The sequence below is a fragment of the Heliangelus exortis genome, chromosome 5 (genome assembly GCF_036169615.1).
Source record: "Heliangelus exortis chromosome 5, bHelExo1.hap1, whole genome shotgun sequence".
NCBI lineage: Eukaryota > Metazoa > Chordata > Aves > Apodiformes > Trochilidae > Heliangelus > Heliangelus exortis.
Genome location: NC_092426.1, coordinates 2,756,620 through 2,778,476, shown reverse-complemented (window position 1 = coordinate 2,778,476; position 21,857 = coordinate 2,756,620). Strand labels below are relative to the sequence as shown.

At 55.5% G+C, this 21,857-nt stretch overlaps 2 protein-coding genes across 2 annotated transcripts; both read right to left on the bottom strand.

The window, feature by feature from the left end:
* Positions 1-2,571: 2,571 nt before the first annotated feature.
* On the bottom strand, positions 2,572-7,779 carry PTGER2 (prostaglandin E receptor 2). Its single transcript, XM_071745143.1, has 2 exons — positions 6,899-7,779; positions 2,572-4,103 (listed from the first exon to the last, which is right to left on the bottom strand). The coding sequence occupies exons 1-2, from the start codon at positions 7,748-7,750 to the stop codon at positions 3,870-3,872; spliced, it is 1,086 nt and encodes a 361-aa protein (XP_071601244.1). The 5' UTR covers positions 7,751-7,779; the 3' UTR covers positions 2,572-3,869.
* A 7,864-nt stretch (positions 7,780-15,643) lies between these two features.
* Positions 15,644-19,844, bottom strand: LOC139796776 (prostaglandin D2 receptor-like). Its single transcript, XM_071745141.1, is given in 4 exon segments — positions 15,644-16,060; positions 18,926-19,001; positions 19,003-19,637; positions 19,639-19,844. Coding segments are annotated over 4 exon segments (1,083 nt in total). The 5' UTR covers positions 19,744-19,844; the 3' UTR covers positions 15,644-15,793.
* Between the last annotated feature and the right edge of the window lie 2,013 nt (positions 19,845-21,857).

Sequence of the window (21,857 nt, the reverse complement as noted above, 5' to 3'; positions counted from 1 at the left end):
GTACTGGGAACACTGGGATCCCACTGGAGCATCCCTAGTGGTGGATGGCATCTCTGGGGGCTTTATCCATCCTGGTTCTGCCAGCCACTGCTGTCACAGGATCCCAGACTGGTTTGGGTGTCATTTTGTTGTCTGGGCTGACCCTTCATTAAAAAAAAAATCTTTTTATCATTATTATTATTATTATTATTATTATTATTATTATTATTATTATTATTATTATTTCCATACCAGAATGCTGCTGCTGGAGCAAGGAAGCACCAGGAGGGTTTTTACATCTGGATTTCCAGCTGGAAATCAAGAGGAATGAGGAAGAAGCCACCCCTTGGGAAACACCAGAGCTCTTAAAAATGGGAAGGGTCTTCTGGAAGGTGCTGGAGGGATGAGGGGGATCAGGACCTTTCCCAGCTGGCTGGAGCAGCCCTGGGTGGTTCCAGGTGTCTGTCCCTGCCCTGGGCCTCTGGAAAGCAAAATGGGAAGGGTCCTGGGAGTGGAGGATGGGTTGGGTGGGGAGTGATGGTGATGGAATGGGAAAATGGGCATTTTTGGTGAGTAGAGAAGAAAGGAGGGGAGCTTCCCTCCAGCTCACTCTTTTTCTGGATTGTTTGGAACCTCTCTGGATCCGTGTGCTGCCAGCAAGGAGCAAGGGATCATTTTGGGGCTGATCCCCCTCATCCCTCCAGCAGCTTCCAGAAGACCCTTTCCATTTCTAAGAGCTCTGGTGTTGTCCCTTGTCCCCAAGGGGTGGCTTCTTCCTCATTCCTCTTGCTTTCCAGCTGGAAATCCAGACATAAAAACCCTCCTGGTGCTTCCTTGCTCCAGCAGCAGCATTCTGGTATGGAAATAATAATAAAATAAAATCATGAAGGCTCAGCCCAGACAACAAAATGACACTTTGGCATCTTGTGTCTACACCAAGGAGATGGTGACTGAGCTGAAGATGTCAAATTAATTTGGCTTCTGTAGTGGTTGCTGCTCATAAAAGCAGAGATATGTGCAGGCTGCAGGATTCAGGATGCAGAGAGATTCCTGGCCCTCCTTTTCCTTGCAGAGCACTCATTAAGGCTGTTTTCTCATCTGAAAGGAGGAAGAATTTCAATTAAATTCAATTTTGACCGAATAATTTCCCTGCGTCCACTTCAAATCATGGAATCAGAGAATAATTGGGGTTGTCAGGGCCCTCTGCAGGTCCCCAGCCCAACCCCCCTGCAGTATCAGGGACACCCTCACCTAGATCAGGTTGCTCAGAGCCTCCTCAAGCCTCACCTTGAATATCTCCAGGGATGAGACCTCAACCCCCTCCCTGGGCACCCTGTGCCATTGTGCCACTGCCCTCATGGCACACAACTTCCCAAGCTTGCTGTCCCTTCCTGGGGACATCTGAGAGCAACAGCAGATCCCAGGGATGGATGCTGGGAGGTTGTCACCCAAACCCAGCATTTCCTGATGCCAGAAACCTCCAAAAAAACCCCAGCAAAGAGGCAGTAATGAGTGGGCAGCAGCCCAGCTGGTGCCTGGCAGGAGCAGAACCTTGGAGCATCAGGAGCCACCAGGAGCATCCCATGTCAGGATTGTCCCCTGTGCTGCCATGGATGGCTCTGGGTCCTCTTCCCACCCTTGTAGGATGTGACTCTCCCTTTCCAGACATTCCCAACATGTTGTTTTTTTTTTTTCCTTTTCTTCTGCATTCCAGGCAGCTTTTCCTTTTGGCTTAGAAGAGGATTAAGCAACTCGCACCAAAATTCCAGCGTGAGCATCCAGGTCACAACCAGCCAGACAAATCAAGCACAGGGACCCACGGCTCTTCCCAAATTTTTTGGTCTCCTTTTCAAGCCAAGAAGCTGACACACAATGGGATGCACAAGCCCTGACCCCAGAAAGTGCCACGTGCTTGGGTGGGGACACAATTTTTTAGGAATTTGGAGGGGATGTGACAGCGACCATCGCCACCACGCAGAGGGTGGCAGAAAGGATGCTGAGTGATGGGGTAAATGACTTCATGAGTTGGGTGACACCCTGGGGGCACCCCTAAAAAAAAAAAAATTCCCTCCCCCCCCTTTATTCCACCCACCCACCCTCCCCAGGGTGCTGCCAGAAACCTGCAGGCAGGGCTTGAGCAATCCCAGCCCCGTGCCTGACATCTGCCCACACACACATTTTGGAGGCCAGCAAACTTCCTGTGGATCTTGGCTGCCTGACAAAAGTGACATAAATTCTGCTTTTTTAGGGTGGGTATGGGTTTTTTGGGGGTTGTATTTTTAATTTTTTTATTTTTAAATTTTTTTTTTTTTTTAAACTGTGTTTTGGTAACAGGTAGGAGCCTGCCCGGCCTCTTCTCCTTGCTTGTTGGACAGACAGGTTTTAGGGCAGAGCTCTGAGGTGAGGGGGGTGGGATTTCTGTAGGGCAAAAATATCATCACTCATCCCTCAGTTTTCACTTTTTAGGCCACAGTAAACAGACATTTCCTCTCCTTCCCCCAGCCCTGAGGTTTCACCCCACTGATGCTCCAAGCAGGTGACACCTTCTCTCCAGGATCCCCCCCCCCACCCAGATCACAACCCCACAATTGCTCCTTTGAGAGCCATTCACTACTTAAATAATCACATTTTTGTTTCTTTTACATCACCTCAAGCAATGAACCCCAGGAAAGCTCCAGACCTTGTCCCCTTTGGGCTTTCTGAGCTGAGCTGCAGCTCTCAACCAGACGACCAGATTTGCACAACAACATCACGTTTGTTGGGTGCTGTAGGAACAGGAGCCACAACCTCCCCCCTCCCCCAACCAACCTCCAACAGCAGCAGAAACCTCAGGACAAAATCCACCTTGCCCACGGATCCTCCTTATTCCAGTGGGGACCAACCTGGAGCTCTTGAAAAACACCACAGCTGCATCCCACAAGCTGGCAGTGCTGCCACATGGGGTGGGATTGATGACCCAGATCATCTGCACTTGGGTTTGTTTGATTTTTTTTAATGAAACCTCTAGGGAAGTGATGCCCCTGAGCAGGTTTGTTCCAGGAGGATGAGGAAAGGCTCTTGGTCAGGCAGGAGAAGCCCCCAAAGCCCAGCAGCAGCATTGCCCTGTGTGTAGGTGATGGTGACAGCTGTGACCAACACCTCCTGTGCCTTTATTCCTCTTATTGGCACCTTCATGAACCCCAGGGCAAAGAAAACTCTGGAATGGGTGCTCAGGAGGGGCTGCATGGATTTCCTGCCATTGCAGGGAAGTGCCACAATTTGGCTTTTATTTTTCTGCCCTGGTGTCCCTCGGCCAGGCTGGGCTGGCACCCACCAGAGCTGAAGATCTCAGGGGATGGGGGACAAACAGACAGACACAGACCTACACTTGATAAAGTGTTTTTCTGGGGGTAAATAAAAGGGAATATCTGGGGATCAACTGCTCCCTTCCTCTCCTACCTGAACCCTCAGGACCTGTGGGCAGAGATGGGTGCTGGCACCAAGGCTCACCACCCAGCCCCCTGTCCTCCCTGCCCAAAATGATGGTGGGGACCTTGCTGGGAAGCAGAGCAGCAAGATGTTCTGCTCCTCAATATCCCCCCCCCCAGCCACAGTGTTATAGCAAAGCCCCCCATCCTTCACCCCCTGACCCACCCAACCTCAGCCTGCACCCACTGCTGGGTGGGTGCAGTAAAATCCAGCAAAATCCTCATCAGCCCTTCCAGTATTGTCCCACCACATTTTTTCACCCTGCAAGACACCACACAGGGCTTCCAAAACACCAGTGCAGGCCACCCCGACCCAGCCCAGCCCACACATCCCTTCCTGGGCCAGCAAGGCAGAGCTTTGTATGGATCCACCAGGGCTCTGCTTCCCCTGGCAGATCCCTCCTGGAACGGTGTCCCGAGGTCCTACTGCCCACAGGGGTCCCTCCGTGCTGCCAGCTTTGTCTTTGCAGGGGGTGGGCTCTGTCTGGGGGTCACCTGGCAGCACAGCACCGAGCGCAGGACCCGCAGGACCGGGGGCCTCAGGATGGCAAAGACCCAAGGGTCAACGATGGAGTTAATGGAGAGAAACCTCATGGCCAAGAGATCCAGCTCCTGGTTGTCCTCTTCCCTGCTGAACTTGTTGACGTAGGCACGGATCTGTAAAAGGCAGAGAAATCAGGGGTGGGCTTCCAGGATCTGGCCCCTGGGCAGCTTTTTGGGGAGAGCTGGGCTGTCCCAGCAGACTTGCAAGGGATGGGACAAAAGGGGAAAGCTTCAAGTTGTGCCAGGGGAGGTTTAGGTTGGAGCTGGGGAACAATTTCTCCCTGGAAAAGGTTGTCAGGGCCTGGCCCAGGCTGCCCAGGGTAGGGCTGGAGTCCCCATCCCTTTCCCCATCCCCATCCCTTTCTCATCTCCATCCCTTTCCCCATCCCCTTAGTGGTGGCCTTGGCAGTGCTGAGTGAGCAGTTGGACCTGATGATCTTAAAAGTTTTTTTCCAACCAAAACAATTCCCTTATTCCAGTCCAGGAATGGAAACTCCAGGGGAGGTTTGAGTTGGAGCTTGGGAACAATTTCTTCCAGGCTGCCCAGGGCAGGGCTGGAGTCCCCATCATCCCTGGGGGGGTTTCAGAGCCCTGGAGATGTGGGGATGAGGGACATGGGGCAGGGGTGGCCTTGGCACTGCTGGGTTATGGTTGAACCTGATGACCTTGAAGCTCTTTTCCAACTAACCCAATCCCCCAATCCTACTCTCAGCACACACCCAGGTTTTGTTCAGCCCTGACCCCCTGGAGCTGGTGACTGCAGGGACCAGTAGATGTTGATGAGGGAGGGTGCTGGACCACTCTGGGTGCTTCCTGCACCCTGCTGACTCATGGCAGCTTATGGGGTTTCCTGGCAGGGTGACTCAGCACTCCTTACTCACTGTCCCCCTTGAGAGGGGACACAGACAGGACAGGATCTGGGGGTGGTGGGAACCATGAGCATCCCTCCTCCACCCGGGATCCCTCGGGTATCACCCAGGGATGGGGCATCCCAGGACACGAGGTGGCCAGGATGCTGCTGGAAGCCAAGAGCTCCGTGCTCCCCAGGGCTGCCCCGGGATGTTCTGGGTTGGTTTTGGGTTGTTTTTTGGGGTGGTTTTTTTTTTTTTTTTGGGGTGGGAAGGATTTTGCGGTGCTGTGGGCTGCTGCTGGCTGGGTTGGTGTGGCCAGGATGCTCCTAGCAGGGTGGCAGCCCCAGCCAGAAGAGAAAGTGTCACAGCCAGGAGGCACTGGCATCTTGGTTTGAGAGGCTGCCAAAACTCAGCTCCAACCCAGCCCCACGTGGGAAGTGGCTGGTGGGAAAAGCAGAGTTGGCTGAGCTTCTGGAGAAGCCTCTATCTGCTACCCCAGGGGACACCCCACACCACTGCCACTTTCCCATCCTGCTTTCCACCCCCCAGCAGACCTGGAGGGTCCCCACCATAGGGTTCCACCTCCTATCAACCACAGCACCCAAACCTGAGGGGTTTTGGGGACACGGGGACAGGCATCTCTCATGGGTGGGATAGCACTGGTGGGAGCTGAAGCATCTCTCAGGATGCTGAGTCCAGCTTTGAGATGTTGGTGAGCACCAGGACATTATTGCTTGTTGTTTTTTTTTTTTTTTCTCTGTCTTCAAACCCAGGCAGCCTGGCTGGGCTACAGCCTGGGGTTATTTTCTTTTCCCTTGGGAAAATAAAAAGAGCAGGGAGGGAAGGTACCATCTACTCAACCCCACGAGCACAAAATTAGCACTGGCTGAGCTCCCAACCTTGGTGGGACTGAGTTCTGATGGGAACAAAATGACCTCCAGGAGCAGGAGGTGGAGGTGGTGCTGGTGTGACAGAGCTGGTGTGACAGAGCTGGTGTGACAGGGCTGGTGTGACAGAGCTGGTGTGACAGAGCTGGTGTGACAGAGCTGGTGTGACACGGCTGGTGTGACAGAGCTGGTGTGACAGAGCTGGTGTGACAGGGCTTGGCTGGATCTCTTTGGTGGGGAGAGCCCAGGGAAAATTGGGGCTGTCACTTGGCTGCAGTGTTTTGAACCCCCAGATTTCTGCATGCAGGAGATGTGGGAGCAGCCCTTGGGATGAGGGATGCTGTGGTCCATGTGCTGAATCCCTGTTCCCTGCAGTCACCCACTTCCATGCCCTGGGGTCGGGACAGAGGAGTGGAGACCTCTGAGAGTGAGGTGGGTGCTGCCTGCCCACATCTCCAGCTCCATCCTTCCTCCTTGCCAAAGAAACCTGGGATGATTCTGCCCCTCCCCCAGCACTGAAACCCAGAGTCTCCAGCCCAGCCCAGTGTCATCTCCTTCCTCTCCATCTTTGAATGTCTAATTTCTTGCTTTGCTGCCTCTCACACCTCCCCATGAGTTCCCAACTCCAAAAAAAAAGTGTGGATCAGGGGTCCCTCTACCCCAGACCCTGCCTGAGCCTCACTGCCTGCCCTGGGAACCTCTGCAGGGTGGGAAGGCACCTCTGCTCCTGCCACCCCATCCTCCTGCCACCCCATCCTCCTGCCACCTTGTCCTCCTGCCATCCCATCCTCTTGTAACCCCATCCTCCTGCCACCCCACTCTCCTTCCATCCTCTCCTCCTGCCACCCCATCCTCCTGCCACCCTATCCTCTTGTCACCCCATCCTCTTGTCACCCCATCCTCCTGTCCTCCTGCCAACTCCTGCTGGCAGTTGGGATACAGGGGCTGCTTCTCCCTCCTCCCCCTCCTTCCCCTGTGCAAATTGTGCTGAGTTTGTGGCAGCCCTGGGGTCTCCTGACCTCCAGGAGGAGAGAAGTGGGGACCTCGGTCCTCAAGGTTCGGGCAGGGGAGTCGGGGTGGAGGGGGGGTGGGAGCCTCGTAGCGAGAGGGAGAGAAAACGGGGGTGCTGGGGAGAGGGACCCCAGCCCGGGGGAGAGGCAGCGACACTCACCGTGAAGGGCAGGGAGCAGATGACAAAGGTGATGGTCATGATGGAGAGGAGGAGGAGGTGGTCGATCTCCTCGGCCATGGAGAACATCTGCCGGCTGCAGCCGCCGGTAGCCCGGGGCTGCTCCTGAGTGGCCACCCGACGGGTCTTCTGGCCACGGCGGTGCATGCGGGCCAGGTTGGTGATGACGCTGAGGTTGCAGAGGAGCACGGAGAGGATGAGGAAGAGGAGCAGGGTGGCGTAGAGCAGCGAGAAGGTGACGTTCAAGACGGACGCCTCCCTCCCACCCTTGTGCCGGGGGTGGTCCAGGCGCATCTGGATGAAGCACCAGGTGCCGGGGCAGTACTGAACGTACCTCCCAAAACCCACCAGGGGCAGGGAGCAGAAAGCTGCCGAGAAGGTGTAGATGGCTGGCAGGGCCACCAACCCCGTGCGGGGGCTGAGGAAGCGTTGGTAGAAGTAGGGTCGCCCCAGGGCCAGGCATCTCTCCAGCGCCATGGCGAAGAGGATGAGCATGGTGGCCAAGCCGAAGAAGCTCATGGAGAAGCCGAAGTAGAGGCAGATGTGTCCTCCTCGGCTCAGAGCAGTCAAGGTGAGGTTGCGGTGGTAGGAAGCCAAGACGAAAGGGCTGACGGAGCAGGTGCCCAGGAGGTCGGTGACCACCAGGGCCAACACCAAAACGTGGAACAGGGACGGGGGGCGAGCGCGGGGCCCGCGGCGGCAACGCAGCAGTAGCCCAAGGGCCAGGAGGTTGCCCAGGAGCCCTGCGGAGAACATCAGGGCACTGATCAAGGGCCGAGCCCCGGCCGGCAGCGTCCCGCCGCGTTCGCAAAACCCCCGGCCCGTCCCGTTCATCCCGCGGCCAACGCTCGACTGAGCCACCAGCACCGGCACCGCCCCCGAACCACCGGTTCCGCCCCCCCGAACCACACCCCCCCCTGCCCCGCCCAACCCAACCCAGCCCGCCCCGTCCTGCCCGGGCTGGCAGAATTTCGGTAGAACCCAGGAACGGGGTGTTCGCGGTACCGGGTTGAGAGTCACGGATGGGCAGAGCTGGTGCCGGGGTAGGAGCCTCGGTACCTGTTCGGACGGCCCCGGGACTGGATCGGGAGGCCCGCTGGGCTGGGTACCGGGTACCGGTACGGGGCCGGGAGCCCCTCGCATGGTCAGTTCCAGTACCGGGCTGGGAGCCCCGGTGGTGCTGTGGGAACCCTGAGACCCTGGTACCAGTCCAGCAGCCTCGGTACCTGTTCGGACGGCCTCGGGACTGGATAGGGACCAGGTCCGCTGGGCTGGGTACCGGGTACCGGGTACGGGGCTGGGAGCCCATTGCATGGTCAGTCCCAGTACCGGACTGGGAGCCCCGGTGGTGCTGTGGGAGCCCTGAGACCCTGGTACCAGTCCAACAGCCTCTTAAACGGCCAGGCCCGGTGCTGGGCATGGAGTTCTGGTACCGGGCTGGGAGCCCTGGTGCTGCTATGGGAGCCTGAGGCACAGCCAGCCCTGATACTGGGCTGAATGATCCTGGCATAGTCAGCCCCGGTACCGAACCGGGAGTCTCAGTGCTGCTGTAGGAGCCCTGAGACTTGGTGACTTCTGCTGCTGGTCTGGGAGCCACTCACAGGGCTCGGCCCAGTTCTGTTCTGGGAGTCCCAGTACCAGTCCAGAGACCCCAGTGTGGCTCTGGGAGCCCCAAGGCACAGCAAGTCCTAATACTGGGCTGAGAGCCCCTTGCATGGCCAAGTTCGGTACCGGTCCAGAAAGCCTGGGTATGGCCAGTCCCAGTGCTGGCCCAGCAATCCCAGGGTGGCTCTGGGTAGACTGGATGAGCCAGACTGGGCCAGGAGTCCAGGATGGCTCCAGGAGCCCCTTTGATGCTGGTGCTGGTCAGGAGTCCCAGTACTGGGCCAGGAGTCCCAGGGTGGCTTTAGGAACCCTTTGATGGGCAACCCTGGTGCTGGTCAGGAGTCCCAGTGCTGGGCCAGGAGTTCCAGGGTGGCTCCAGGACCCCAGGGCCCAATTTGCCCCAGTGCCATCTCCCTCAGCTTGGTGTAGGGTGGGCTACCCAGGAGCCACAGCTGAGCCCAGGCTGGGTGGGTGGGTTCCCCCATAGCCCACACAGAACACCCTGCCCCATGGCCAGCCCCACACCGTGTCCCCACTGCCCCCATCCCATCTGTCATTGGTGTCCCCATGGGGGTGCAACCAGTCCTGAGTGGGGGGTTGGAGGGGACATTTGGCTGGGACCCCCGTGGCCACCTGGCTGAGGGGGGCTCATCCACCCCAAATAGCAGCTCCAGGGAAGTTCTTGCTGCCAGGGCTTCATGCTCAGCAGCTGGCACAGGAAACTCTGGATCTGGAATCCAGACTCCTGGGAGTCTGGATTGCCAGGAAGCTGAACAGGAGCCAGCAGTGTGCCCAGGTGGCCAAGAAGGCCAATGGCATCCTGGGCTGGCTCAGGAACAGCGTGGCCAGCAGGTCCAGGGAAGGGATTCTGCCCCTGTGCTCAGCCCTGGGGAGGCCACAGCTTGAGTCCTGTGTCCAGTTCTGGGCCCCTCAGCTCAGGAAGGAGATTGAGGTGCTGGAGCAGGTCCAGAGAAGAGCAAGGAGGCTGGGAAGGGATCCAGCACAAGTCCTGTGAGGAAGGGCTGAGGGAGCTGGGGGTGTTGAGGCTGGAGAAGAGGAGGCTCAGGGGAGACCTCATCACTCTCTACAACTCCCTGAAAGGAGGTTGGAGCCAGGGGGGGTTGGGCTCTTTTCCCAGGCAACTCTCAGCAAGACAAGAGGGCACAAGAGGTCTCAAGTTGTGCCAGGGGAGGTTTAGGTTGGACATTAGAAAGAATTTCTTTCTGGAGAGGGTGATCAGGCATTGGAATGGGCTGCCCAGGGAAGGGGTGGATTCTCCATCCCTGGAGATATTTCAAAAGAGCCTGGATGTGGCACTCAGTGCCATGGGCTGGGAACTGCAGTGGGAGTGGATCAAGGGTTGGACTTGATGAGCTCTGAGGTCCCTTCCAACCCAGCCAATTCTAGGATTCTATGATCTTGGGTAGTATTTCCCCAAGTCATGACCTCGTCCCTCTCCCCACCTCACTGAGATCAAAGCTTTTGCCCTCAACCTCCAAGCTGGGGGCCAGGAGGGGCAGGGGTGAAGTCCTTCATCCAGCACCTCCCAGGATGCTGGATCCCAAGCCACTCCAAGCCCCTGTGAAGCCATCCATGGACAGGGCAGGTTGCCACCACGAGGTGTGGGTTTGTTGTTTTTTTTTTGGGGGGGGGGTGGGGCTGTTGCTTTTAAAAACCTCTCTCTTGCAACAGGAACTTCAGCAAGGAAATGTGTAGGGGCAAAGTCCAGAGCTGTGGTTTGTGACAGCACCTGCATTTCCGAGGGGCCTCTTCTAGTCCTCCCTTGGGTTTCCTTCCCCCAGCAGCTTGAAGGAACCCCACTTCTGTGGGGTGGGGAGGAGGTGCAGCCACCCCAGGGGTGGCTGAGCCCAAGATCTTCCATGGCCAAGGCAATGGGGGGGATGGAGGTGAAGGTCTTTTAGCCAGATAACCCACCAAGCAGGAGGGCTGGAAAACCCCATGTCCCAGGACCTCTTTTAACCCCCCCTTCCAGCCCTGCAGACCTGATCCAGCGAAGCATCCAACTGTGGGGATACATCCATGATGGAAGGGGGAGCAATCCTGGTGGCTTCCCAAGGGATGGGTGAGACCCCCCAGCCATCTGTGATGTCCCCAAAAAAATCAGGCTCAAAAATAGACCTGAGGTCAAAGCCCATCCTGGTCCATCCAAGCAGCCTCCTCATCCAGAGACCTTTTCCCAGCAGAAGGAACCTTGTGGGGTGGTTGCTCCAGGGCTTTTCCCAGCCCTCCTGTTCCTTTCTGGTGTTTTATGTCACAGCTGAAGTTTGGCATCTTCAGGAGCTCCTTTTCCTGGCAGCTAATGGAGCTTTAAAAACCCACTTGGGGCTTCAGGCTTCTCAACTGGCAGTCATCTCTCATGGGATATTTTTGCAATAATAGGAAAATTATTGGGCTGTTGGGTTTTGTTTTGTTTCGTTTTGTTTTTCTCCCCTTCTGAGCTCAAAACCAGGAAGATGCCAATTGGTACAATCTGACTGTTTGTTGGGAAGGGGTTGTTTTTTTCCTTTTGCTTCCCTGTTTATCTCGGGTGTCTTGCCTCTAACAAGGACCAGATGTTCTTCCAAGGGTCCTTGGCATCATTTTTCTCTAAAAGAAGATTTCTAGGGTTTGTCCACTTGGAGTAAAACCAACTCTGCCCTTGCAGGAAAGCTGCAGAAATTCCATATAAATCCTGCAGCCTGCAGGACTCATCCTCTGGAGTTGGCTGCTTGAGAAGGACACCAAGGACACCAAGTGTCCAAGAAGGGACACTTCTCCTTCCCTGGTGGGTTTTAAGGCCAGTTTCATAGAATCATGGAATAATTTGGGTTGGAAGGAACCTCTAAAGGTCATCTCATCCAACCTCCCCAACTTGGGGTAGGGAGAAGATCAGCTGAGTCAAGGGATGGAAGCCATGGGTGAATTTCAATTAAAAAAAAAAAAAATTAATTAAAATTTGTGTTTAGCAAAGCCAGGCATCATTTTTCTTCCAGAAACTTTCCCATCTCCATCCCTTATCTGATGCATGGGTGCTACAGCAGCAACATTTACCTCCAGCAAGGAAAAAAAAACCCAAAAGCAGTGGTGTGGCAGGTCCAGGTTTGGGTGCCTTGGGCTGTAAGGGTTAAAAAAAAAAATACATTAAAAAAAAAAACAACTAAACACAAGCCTTTCCCTGCTGGTTGTGTCTCACCCCCTAAGGGCTCAGCACCCTGAGCTGGGGGGGTTGGCAGCCCCTGAGCTGCTGCCTGCCCAGGCATGAGCCTGCCTGCTGAAAAAGGGCTGAAAAAATGCAGGCAATAAAGAAATCAAAATAGGAAGGATGAAAGAAAGAAAAAAAAAAAGAAAAAAAGAAAAAGGAGAGGGAAGGGAAGAGGAAAAAGGAGAGAGGGAAGAAGGAAGAGAGAAAAGAGAGAAGAGGAAAAGAAAAGAATAAAAGAAAAAAGGAAAAAAAGAAAAAAGAAAATAGAAAAGAGGAGAGAAAAGAGAAAAGGAGAGAAAAGAGAGAACAGAACAGAGAAGAAAAGAGAAAAGAAAAGAAGAGGGAAAAAAAGAAGGGAAAAAAAGAAGAGGGAAAAGAGAAGAGAAGAGAAGAGAAAAGAGAAGAGAAGAGAAGAGAAGAGAAGAGAAGAGAAGAGAAGAGAAGAGAAGAGAAGAGAAGAGAAAAGAGCTCTTTGCAAGAAGGAAACAATTTGCTGGGAAATGAGCGTGGGCAAAGCTGTGTCTGGATTTCATGAGTTGAAAAAAAAAATAATAAAAAAATTTACAAGAAATGGACTGTGCTTGATTTCTGGCCAGGGGAGGAGCAGGGTGCAGGGGGCTGGTGACAGAAATGACACTGGGAGTGTGGAACAAGAGCTCCAACAGAACCATGGCTGGTTGGGACCTTCCCCAAGAACCAGGGGGGTCCCTTTGGGGACAGCAGGACGGGGTGGGGACAAGGAGAGGAGGATGGGAGTGGGAAGGTCCTCTCAGCCTCTGGCCAGAGAGCTCTCTCAGTTTTTGGTTCCTCTTCAGCAACATTTACCACCAGGTTGCCAAGAAGCAGTTTTTATTTTATTACTTTCATATCCTTCTTTCTTTTCCTTCTTTCTTTTCTTTCTTTTCTTTCTTTCTTTCTTTCTTTCTTTCTTTCTTTCTTTCTTTCTTTCTTTCTTTCTTTCTTTCTTTCTTTCTTTCTTTCTTTCTTTCTTTCTTTCTTTCTTTCTTTCTTTCTTTCTTTCTTTCTTTCTTTCTTTCTTTCTTTCTTTCTTTCTTTCTTTCTTTCTTTCTTTCTTTCTTTCTTTCTTTCTTTTTCTTTCTTTCTTTCTTTCTTCCTTTCTTCCTTTCTTCCTTTCTTCCTTTCTTCCTTTCTTCCCCTTTTTCTTTTTCTTTTTTCTTTTTTCTTTTTTCTTCTATCTTTTTTCTTTTTTCTTTTTTCCTTTTTCTTTTTTCCTTTTCCTTTTTTCTTCTATCTTTTTTCTTTTTCCCTCCAAGCTCAGCAACAGGAAGAGGCTCTCAGCTTTGAAGCCCCAAATCCCTGGGCATTAAAACTCAGCCTGCCCAATGGGATCGAGTTGGGGTGCAGGACTGGCAGCCCCCTCCTTGCAGCACCCTGGGCTGGGGAGCTGGGGCTGTGCTGCCATCTCTGGAGAGGACGGAGACACAGCAGGGCCCCAGAAACACCATTTTTTTATCTTCTCAGAGGGCAGCCTGGCTTTCAGCCACCCCTGACAAACTTTATTTGCTCTGCAAGCCAGAGCTCAGCTCACCCAGAAGCAGAACTGGAGACTCCCAGTCTGCTCCCAGAGCAGGTAGGACACCAGCAAGGGCAGAAGGTTGATTAAAAGAGCTAAGGAAGCCAGATGAGCACATCAAGGTCACCCAAGGTCTGCATGGGTCCTGGAGGGAGTGGGGACAGTGAAAGGACAGGGGGGGGTCACCCTGCAAGTCCCTGTTGCCCTTGGTGGCTCCGTGATGATAAAGTCAGGGGTGGGTGAGATGCCATGGCATGGACCTCAGCTCAGGGCTTGGATGGAGTTTGTATTCACACACCTGAATGAAGAACCTGTTTGGGTTTGCTTTTGGTTTTTTTTTTTTTTTATTTAATTGCTGCTTCCCATGGAGAGTGGTTGCTCTGGACTCTAAATACACAGATTGTGGGGCTGGGACAACTCCTGGGAGGCTCTCCAGGAGAAGATCCTCACTGGGGTCAAAGAATCAGAGAACCCCAGACTGGTTTGGGTTGGGAGGGACCTTAAAGCTCCTCCATTGCCACCCCCTGCCATGGTCAGGGACACCTCCCACCAGCCCAGGTTGCTCCAAGCCCCATCCAACCTGGGCTGAGACACTGCCAGGGATGGGGCAGCCACATCACCCATGTCCTGGCCCAGCCTGGCAGACACTGAGCACCCACAGCACCCACAGCTGCACCCTCCTAGCCTGGCCAGGTCCATCTGTCCTGAGCAGGGCAGGGATCCAGACAGTGGAGGAGATCCCAGGCCAGGGGGGGACAAGAGGAAGATTTTGCAGAGCTGTTTTCTCACCTGACTTTCATCCTCCTGCCCTGAGCCGGGGCTGGTGAAAGGCACAGGGCAGGCTCTTCAGTCCCTCGTGAGCCATCTCCAAGTCACTAACAGCAGTAACATGAAACCCAACCTTAATTTCATTTCTTTCTCCTTAGAAAACCCTGCAGGGCCCTCAAAACCAGCCCCAAACCCAGCTCTGCCCCTTTCCTCCAACCCAACAGCCAGAGCCAACCCAACCAGGTCACCTCCAAGATAATTCTTTGTGATTTTTCTGCCTTCCAAACCAGGATCCATTTGACACCAAGAGTAAATATCACGTGAGAAGTGGCAGGAACACAACTGCACCTTCTAAGGTTTACCCAGATAGAGGGAGTGAAGTATTTGCCCTGTGTCCTCCAAGGACGTTAAGCAGATGGAGACTTTGGTTATCATAATTTTTTTTTTTTTTTTTGGCCTAAATGCTCACTTGAGGCAAATATTAAGCTAAGTTAATAAGTGTGGTTGAGGGGAAGTGGAGCTTTCATTACAATGATTGTTCTCTCATGTGCTTGCACCACCAGGTTATAGATCCCAGGCTCTGCTTTCTCTCAATTACTGCTCTGATTAGGGCTGGGGAGCATCATAAATCTGGAATAAAAGTCATTAGAGCAGGACAGGGAGCTGGGCTGAGCAACACGAAAGCAACATTAGTGCTGGGGAGAATCAATTTTCAAGAGCAGAGCAAACCATGGAGGAGAAACAAGAGCCCCACTTGGGGGATTCTTCTGGGAGGGATGTGGGCATCCTGAGATGATGGGCATTCCAAGGAGGGATGATGGGCATCCCAGGAAATGATGGGACATCCCCAGGAGGGTTGATGGGCATCCCAGGAAATGATGGGACATCCCAAGAAAGGATGACAGGCATCCCAAGAGCTGATGGACATCCCAAGGAGGGTTGGTGGCCATCCCAAGGAATGATGGACATCCCAAGGAGGGACAATGAGCATTCCAAGAGATGTTGGGTATCCTGGAGAGGGACAAGGAGCATCCTGGAGAGGGATTGTGGACATCTCAAGGGACAGTGGACGTCCTGGGGAGGAATAAGGAGCATCCTAAGGGATGATGGGTATCTCAGAAAGGGATATTGGGTTTCCCCAAGGGATGATGGATATCCCAGGAGGGGATGATGGGCATCCTGGAGAGGGATTATGGGCATCCTTTGGAGACATGATGGGCATCCCACATCACAGGGTGACACTGCCTGCCCTCCAGCTCCTCAGCATGGCCATGAGCTCCTGGCTCAAATTTTTCCACTCCCCCCAAAGGCTCTTCACACCCTCCTTGCCCAGGCTGGGGAGACCCCAAACCAGCCCTGGATGACCCCCTTGGTGTGGAAAGGGCTGACACAGAGGCCAAGGTGATGGAGCAGAGCTCTGAACCACTTTTATTCCATGGGGACAAACCCCTCCCTCTCCTCCCTACGTCCTCTACTTTGCCCTGAAGCCACACACCAAAACCTTCTTGCTCTCCTGGAGCTCAGCACTCCCAACCCTCCACAAAACACTCAGGAATATTCACAGGTATCCAGGGAGTCATCCTCAACCCCGGCTCCTCTCCGGGGTGAAATTCAGCCGGGGTGAGGGGACAAAACCACTTCTCACAGCGAGCAGGACACTGTCCCTGCCTGTGACAGCCCCAAGATGTCCCCTGGGATGCTCCAGAGCCGGACCAAGGGGCTGAAGGTTCCCACTCCTCACCAGCAGCCACCAAGTTCTGCCAGAGGCTCAGGAGAAGCCGAGCTGAGGGGCGTCTGTCCTACTCCACCCAGGGGGACAGAACTGGGTGTCCCCTCCCGGGTTGGGTCCTTTGAGGGTGGCTTTGCAGGAAAGGAGCCTCCGGCAGAGCCTCCGGAGGAAAGTGCGGAAGACGGAGGTGCGGAAGATGATGAAGACCCAGGGGTCCACGATGGAGTTGACAGAGAGGAACCGCAGGGCACTGAGGTCTGCGTCCTCGTTGAAGTCGTGGGCAAAAGCCCCCATGTAAGCCCGGATCTGTTAAAAGGAAAAAAAATAATAATAATTTAAAAAAACCTCACAGAAATAGGGAAATCAGCTCCTCAGGCGGTGGGGGTAAAGCATCCCCGTGAGGGTGGTGAGAGCAGTTTGAAACCACTGCCCCCTAAAATATCTTGGATTGACAGGAAGGTGGATGTGAGCCAGCAGTGTGCCCAGGTGGCCAAGGAGGCCAGTGGCAACCTGGGCTGGATCAGCAGGTGGCCAGCAGGTCCAGGGAAGGGATTCTGCCCCTGTGCTCAGCCCTGGGGAGGCCACAGCTTGAGTCCTGTGTCCAGTTCTGGGCCCCTCAGCTCAGGAAGGAGCTTGAGGTGCTGGAGCAGGTCCAGAGAAGAGCAAGGAGGCTGGGAAGGGATCCAGCACAAGTCCTGTGAGGAAGGGCTGAGGGAGCTGGGGGTGTTGAGGCTGGAGAAGAGGAGGCTCAGGGGAGACCTCATCACTCTCTCCAACTCCCTGAAAGGAGGTTGGAGCCAGGGGGGGGTTGGGCTCTTTTCCCAGGCAACTCTCAGCAAGACAAGAGGGCACAAGAGGTCTCAAGTTGTGCCAGGGGAGGTTTAGGTTGGACATTAGAAAGAATTTCTTTCTGGAGAGGGTGATCAGCCATTGGAATGGGCTGCCCAGGGAAGGGGTGGATTCTCCATCCCTGGAGATATTTCAAAAGAGCCTGGATGTGGCACTCAGTGCCATGGGCTGGGAACTGCAGTGGGAGTGGATCAAGGGTTGGACTTGAGGATCCCAGAGATCCTTTCCAACCCAAATGATTCTGGGATTCTGTGATCTTGGTGCCCATGTGCTGTGGGCTGCCGAGCCTGAAACTGAGGGTAGTGGCACAGGGACAACATGTCCCCATCCAAGCCAGGAGGTTAGAGCTGGAGATTGGCTCCCAGGGATCATCCAACCTCACTGGATGCAGTGTGGGTGCTGCTCTGCACCCCACTTGTGTTGTCCCCTCTCCATGGTGGGGATCAGACCATGCACCCATTGGTATCTTGGTGGCCCTGGGTCAGGGTCCTTCCTCCACCTCCAAATCCACCCTGGAGCTTCGGTTGGTCGAGGACCAGAGTGCTTTGCACTGGGGTTATCACCAAACCAGTGTGAGCCCAGTTGTACTGGTGGGCAGCTCCAGAGCGTGACAGAGGGGACAGGGAGGAAAGGTGGCATTGTCACCGAGGGTAGTGACAGCACCTGCAGCCCCCCCTCCCAATTTTGGGATCCCCCCTGCCACGGCCACCAGGGTGGGTGACCATGAAGTGATGCTGCAGCATCCTGCCCTGGGACATGTGGACACTCTGGGGGGGCAAAAAGGGCTTTGTCGTGTTGGGGGTCTCCCCACCCATGGGCCCCTCATCCTTGGGGAAGAAAGGGGAGGATTTCAGGGAGTATTTCCCCTACCCCCTTAGGTCAGGAAACCTAATGGGGTTCAAAGAGAGCAACCTGGGGGAGAGATGAAGTGGGGGTCTCTGAAGGGGACACTGGAGGGGGGGTTATTTTAAGGGGTTAAAGTATTGAACTACCACCAGCACCCCCAAACAGCTCTGGGGTAACCCCATAAAAAAAAAGGGTACTGGTGATGGGGGGTGGGGGAATATTCCAACAGTGTTACAGCAATAAGCAGACCCCTGGGATGTGCTGGGGGGCACTCAGAAGGGGGGGTAAAATAATTATCTGACACCCTCCCCCAACACCTTTGGAGTAAGGAGGAGGGGGGGAGAGTTATTTCATAGGGGTTAAAACAAGGGACTGACCCCTGGGGAGGGGGTGCTGGTGGTGGGCATTTGGGGGGGGGGGGGGGCAATGAAATGATCTGACCCCCCCAAACAGGGTGGTGGTGATGGGGGGATGGTTATTCCAAGGAGGTTTAAGCAATGAGCCAAGCCTTGGGACAGGGGGTGGTGTGGGGGGGTTAGTCCAGGGGGGATAAAGGAATGAATAATGTTCCCCCCCCCCCCTCCCAAAATAAACAAACATCGAGTTTTATGGGTGTTAAAGCAACAAATCAGGGACAGAATGCAACCTCCTGGACACCTCTGAGCCCCAGTGATGGTGCTGGGAGGGGGGGGGGGGAGGGTTATTCCACAGGGGTTAAAGCAATAAATTAATACTCTGGGGATGTGGTGCTGGGTATTACCAGGAGGGGGGGGGGGAATTTCCCACAATGGGGTGAGGAGGTGGCCAGAGGGGGGGGGGGGGGGGGTATTTCAAGGGGGTTAAAGCTAAAAATTCACCCTCAGGGATAGGGTTCTGGGGCTGGGTTGTTTAGAGGGGAGAAAAAAGTGACACCCCCCCCCCCCCCCTCCTCTCTGGATTGGTACCAGAGTTTATTCCCAGGGGACACAGCAACCCTGACCCCCCCACCCTGGGATAAGTGGGGGTGATGGAGGGGATTATGCCAAGGGGGTTTGAGCAACCCCAGCAGATGGGGAGGGGAAAGTATTTTGGGGGGAGAAGAAGTATTTTCCTGGGGAGCAGGTGGAGGTGCTGGGGTTTATCCCAAAGGGGAAAAAAAAAAGATTTGACCCCAGATCCCGGGGCTGAGGGTGCTGATGGATGGGGAGGGGGGGCTAAGCAATGATCTGACCCCCCCCAAAGTTGGGACCAAGGATGGGGTGAGGGATTATTCAGAGGGGGGCAAAGCATCAACCCAACCCCCTCGGGAGGAGGAGGTGATGGAGAGGGGGGGAGGGAGGGGAATTTTCCAGGGGGGTTTCCAGCCATGAGCGACCCCCGGGAATGGGGTGGGGGGTCTGAAGGGGGAAAAGGGGGGGTGTGAAGGAGGGAGGGGGGAGCAAGGTGACCATTCAGGCTCTTCAGGGGGGGGTGAGGGGGACCCGCGGGGTTACTCACGATGAGGGGCAGGGAGCAGATGGTGAAGAGGACGGTCATGAGCCCCAGCAGGACGAGGTGGTCGAGCTCCTCCATGCGTGGGGCAGCGGTGTGGGGGGTTGCCGCGGGGGGGCTGCCGCCGAGCCATGCCGTAAAGGTGCCTCATGCTGCTCACGTTGCAGGCGCCGATAGCCAAAACCAAGAGGCCCATCAAGCTGGCGTAAAGGACGGGGAAACCGAGCTGGCGAGGGCCACCCCCCGCCATCCGGATGAAGCACCAGGTACCGGGGCAGTACTGCATGGGCACCCCGAAACCCAGCAGCGGCAGGGCGCAAAAAAAGGGCGCAGAGCCCCCGGCCGCCGGGCCCAAGGCGGTACCCAAGCGGCGGGTGAGATGCCGCCGGTAAAAATAAGGATGGCCCAAAGAAAGCCAACATTCCAAGGCCATGGCTAGCAGCAGCAAGGTGGGGGCCAAGCCGAAAAAAGCCATGAGGAAGGCGAAGAGCTGGCAGAGGACGCCCGGCTCGCCTTCGACGAGCCCGCTGGGCCCCAGCTCGCTGAGGCTGCGGTTGTAGGCATAGGCGGCCAGGACGATGGGGCTGAGAAGACACTTGCCCAAGAGGTCGGTGACCGCCAGCCCGCTCACCAGCACGTAGAAAGCGGAGACCCTCGGGGGGCGACCGGCGGAGGAGCGGGCTCGCCGTCGGTGTTGACCCAGCAGCAGTAATGCCAAACACGTTGCCAAGTAGCCCGGCGGCGAATAACACGGAGCTGGGCAGAGCAGATTGCCCGCTTTGGATGTACCGACTGGTACGGCACTGGTAACCTTCCGAATCCATCGGGATCAGCCCGCCGCGGGATGGGATGGGATTAGGGAGGGGGGAAACGTCCCTGCACCCAAGCGGGCTACGCCGCGGCTGCCGGCGGCGACTGGCCCCGAGGGGCGGGTGGCCCCGGGGCGGAGAGAGGAGGAAGGGAGGAGGGAGGGAAGATGGAGAGGAGAGGCGGTGCGGAACATGAGGGCACGGCCCCTGGGGCCGCCCCTTCCCCGGCCCCCCCCAGCCCTCGGGGGGCGGCTACGGGGCGGGGTGGGTGAGAGCCGGGGGTATGGACGGGAATGGGTGCCGGGGGGGTTATGGGTGCAGGGTTTGGGAATGGGTGCCTGGAGGTTTATGGGTGCAGGGGGTCGGGAATGGGTCCCGGAGGGTTATGGGTGAGAGAGGTGGGATGGGTCCCAGGGGGGTTATGGGTGCAGGGTTTGGGAATGGGCCCCGGGGGGGTTATGGGTGCAGGGGGTCGGGAATGGGCCCCGCGGGGGTTATGGGTGCAGGGTTTCGGAATGGGTGCCTGGAGGGGTTATGGGTGCAGGGTTTGGGAATGGGTCCCGGGGGGGCTATGGGTAAGGGGGTTGGGAATGGGTCCCGGGTGGGTTATGAGTGCAGCGTTTGGGAATGGGTGCTGGGGGGTTATGGGTGCAGGGAGTCGGGAATGGGTCCCGGGGAGGTTATGAATGCAGGGTTTGTGAATGGGTCCCGGGGGGTTTATGGGTGCAGGGGGGTCAGGAATGGGTCCTGGAGGGGTTATGGGTGAGAGAGGTGGGATGGGTCCCAGGGGGGTTATGGATGCAGGGTTTGGAATGGGTCCTGGGGGGGTTATGGGTGAGGGGTTTGGAAATGGGTCCTGGGGGGGTTATGGGTGAGGGGTTTGGGAATGGATGCCAGGGTAGTTACAGTTGAAGGGGTCACAGATGGGTCCTGGGGAGGTCCTCGGGGGTTCTCGGGAGTTATGGGTGAGGGGGTCGGAGATGCGTCCCGGATGGGGACTTACAGGGTATGGAGCAGGAGCTGATTTCCTTCTTTTCTTTTTTTTAAGCTTGGAGGAGGCTGAATATCTTGGAGGAGGGTAGAGAACGGGGCCTGAGTCCTTGGGGGGCTTACAGCTAAAGTGGGCACAGCTGAGCCTCTGGAGGGGGGGGTCTATGGGATAGGGAGCTGGACCTGAGTGCCTTGGGTGGGGGAGTGTAGGTAAGGAGGGTTAAGGCTGAGCCCCAGGTTATGGGGAAGAGGTTTGGGGCTGTACATTTAACGAGGTTACAGGGTAAAGGGTTGGGGGGGTTAGAAGGTAGAGGGCAAGCCCAGCAGCCCTTGGTCCCTCGGGGAGCAGTGAGCTACGTGTCCCTGCTCCTTGGGGTGCCTTTGCCTCCATACATCTCAGGAAATATCCCACACTGGAGCCTTTAACCTGCCTGGGCATCATTTCTGCAGAGCTCCCCCCCCCTCCCCATTGCAGGGTTCCCAACCCCTCTTTGCCCATGTCAATGATCCCACAAACAAACTCCAGGAGAAGCTCCTGAAGCTTCTTCCAGGAAAAGAAGTGGCCTTTCTAGCCACAGAAATGCAGAATGCACACCCCAGCTGGCAGGATCCATGTGATGATGAATAAGCCCCAAACCACGCTCGTCTGCTTTCAGACCCCTTTTTGCTGCTCTGGATGAGTGTACCCAAAGCACAGAACAGTATCAAAATGCCAGGAGGGGTGGGAAAGGCAATCAGAAGGAGCAGACATCAGCCCTGGCATGGTTTAATGAGGTGTTTCCCATGGGAGAGATGGAGGCTCCTCCAGCAGAAAGGGCAGGGATGGGTTGCAGCTGATGTTCTGGGATAGTGGGAGCCCCAAATCTTGAAGAAATCAAGATAAAACTTGTAGCTTGGCCCCCCACACGTGTGGTGTGGAAATGCTGCCCTCGTTAGGGCTGAACACGAACTTGTCTCTTGCTTCCTCCCCGGGGAGGGGGAAAAAAATTTTCAGGCTGCCCTGGGGGGAAGCAATCTGGGAGCTTTATCTTCCCATCTCCTGCCTGGAAAACACACCCACTGCCTTCTGCATCCTGGTCCAGCCTGGAGCAATCGCTGAAGACACCAGGGAGGATGGGCCTGGGCCCAGCTTGGGCTTC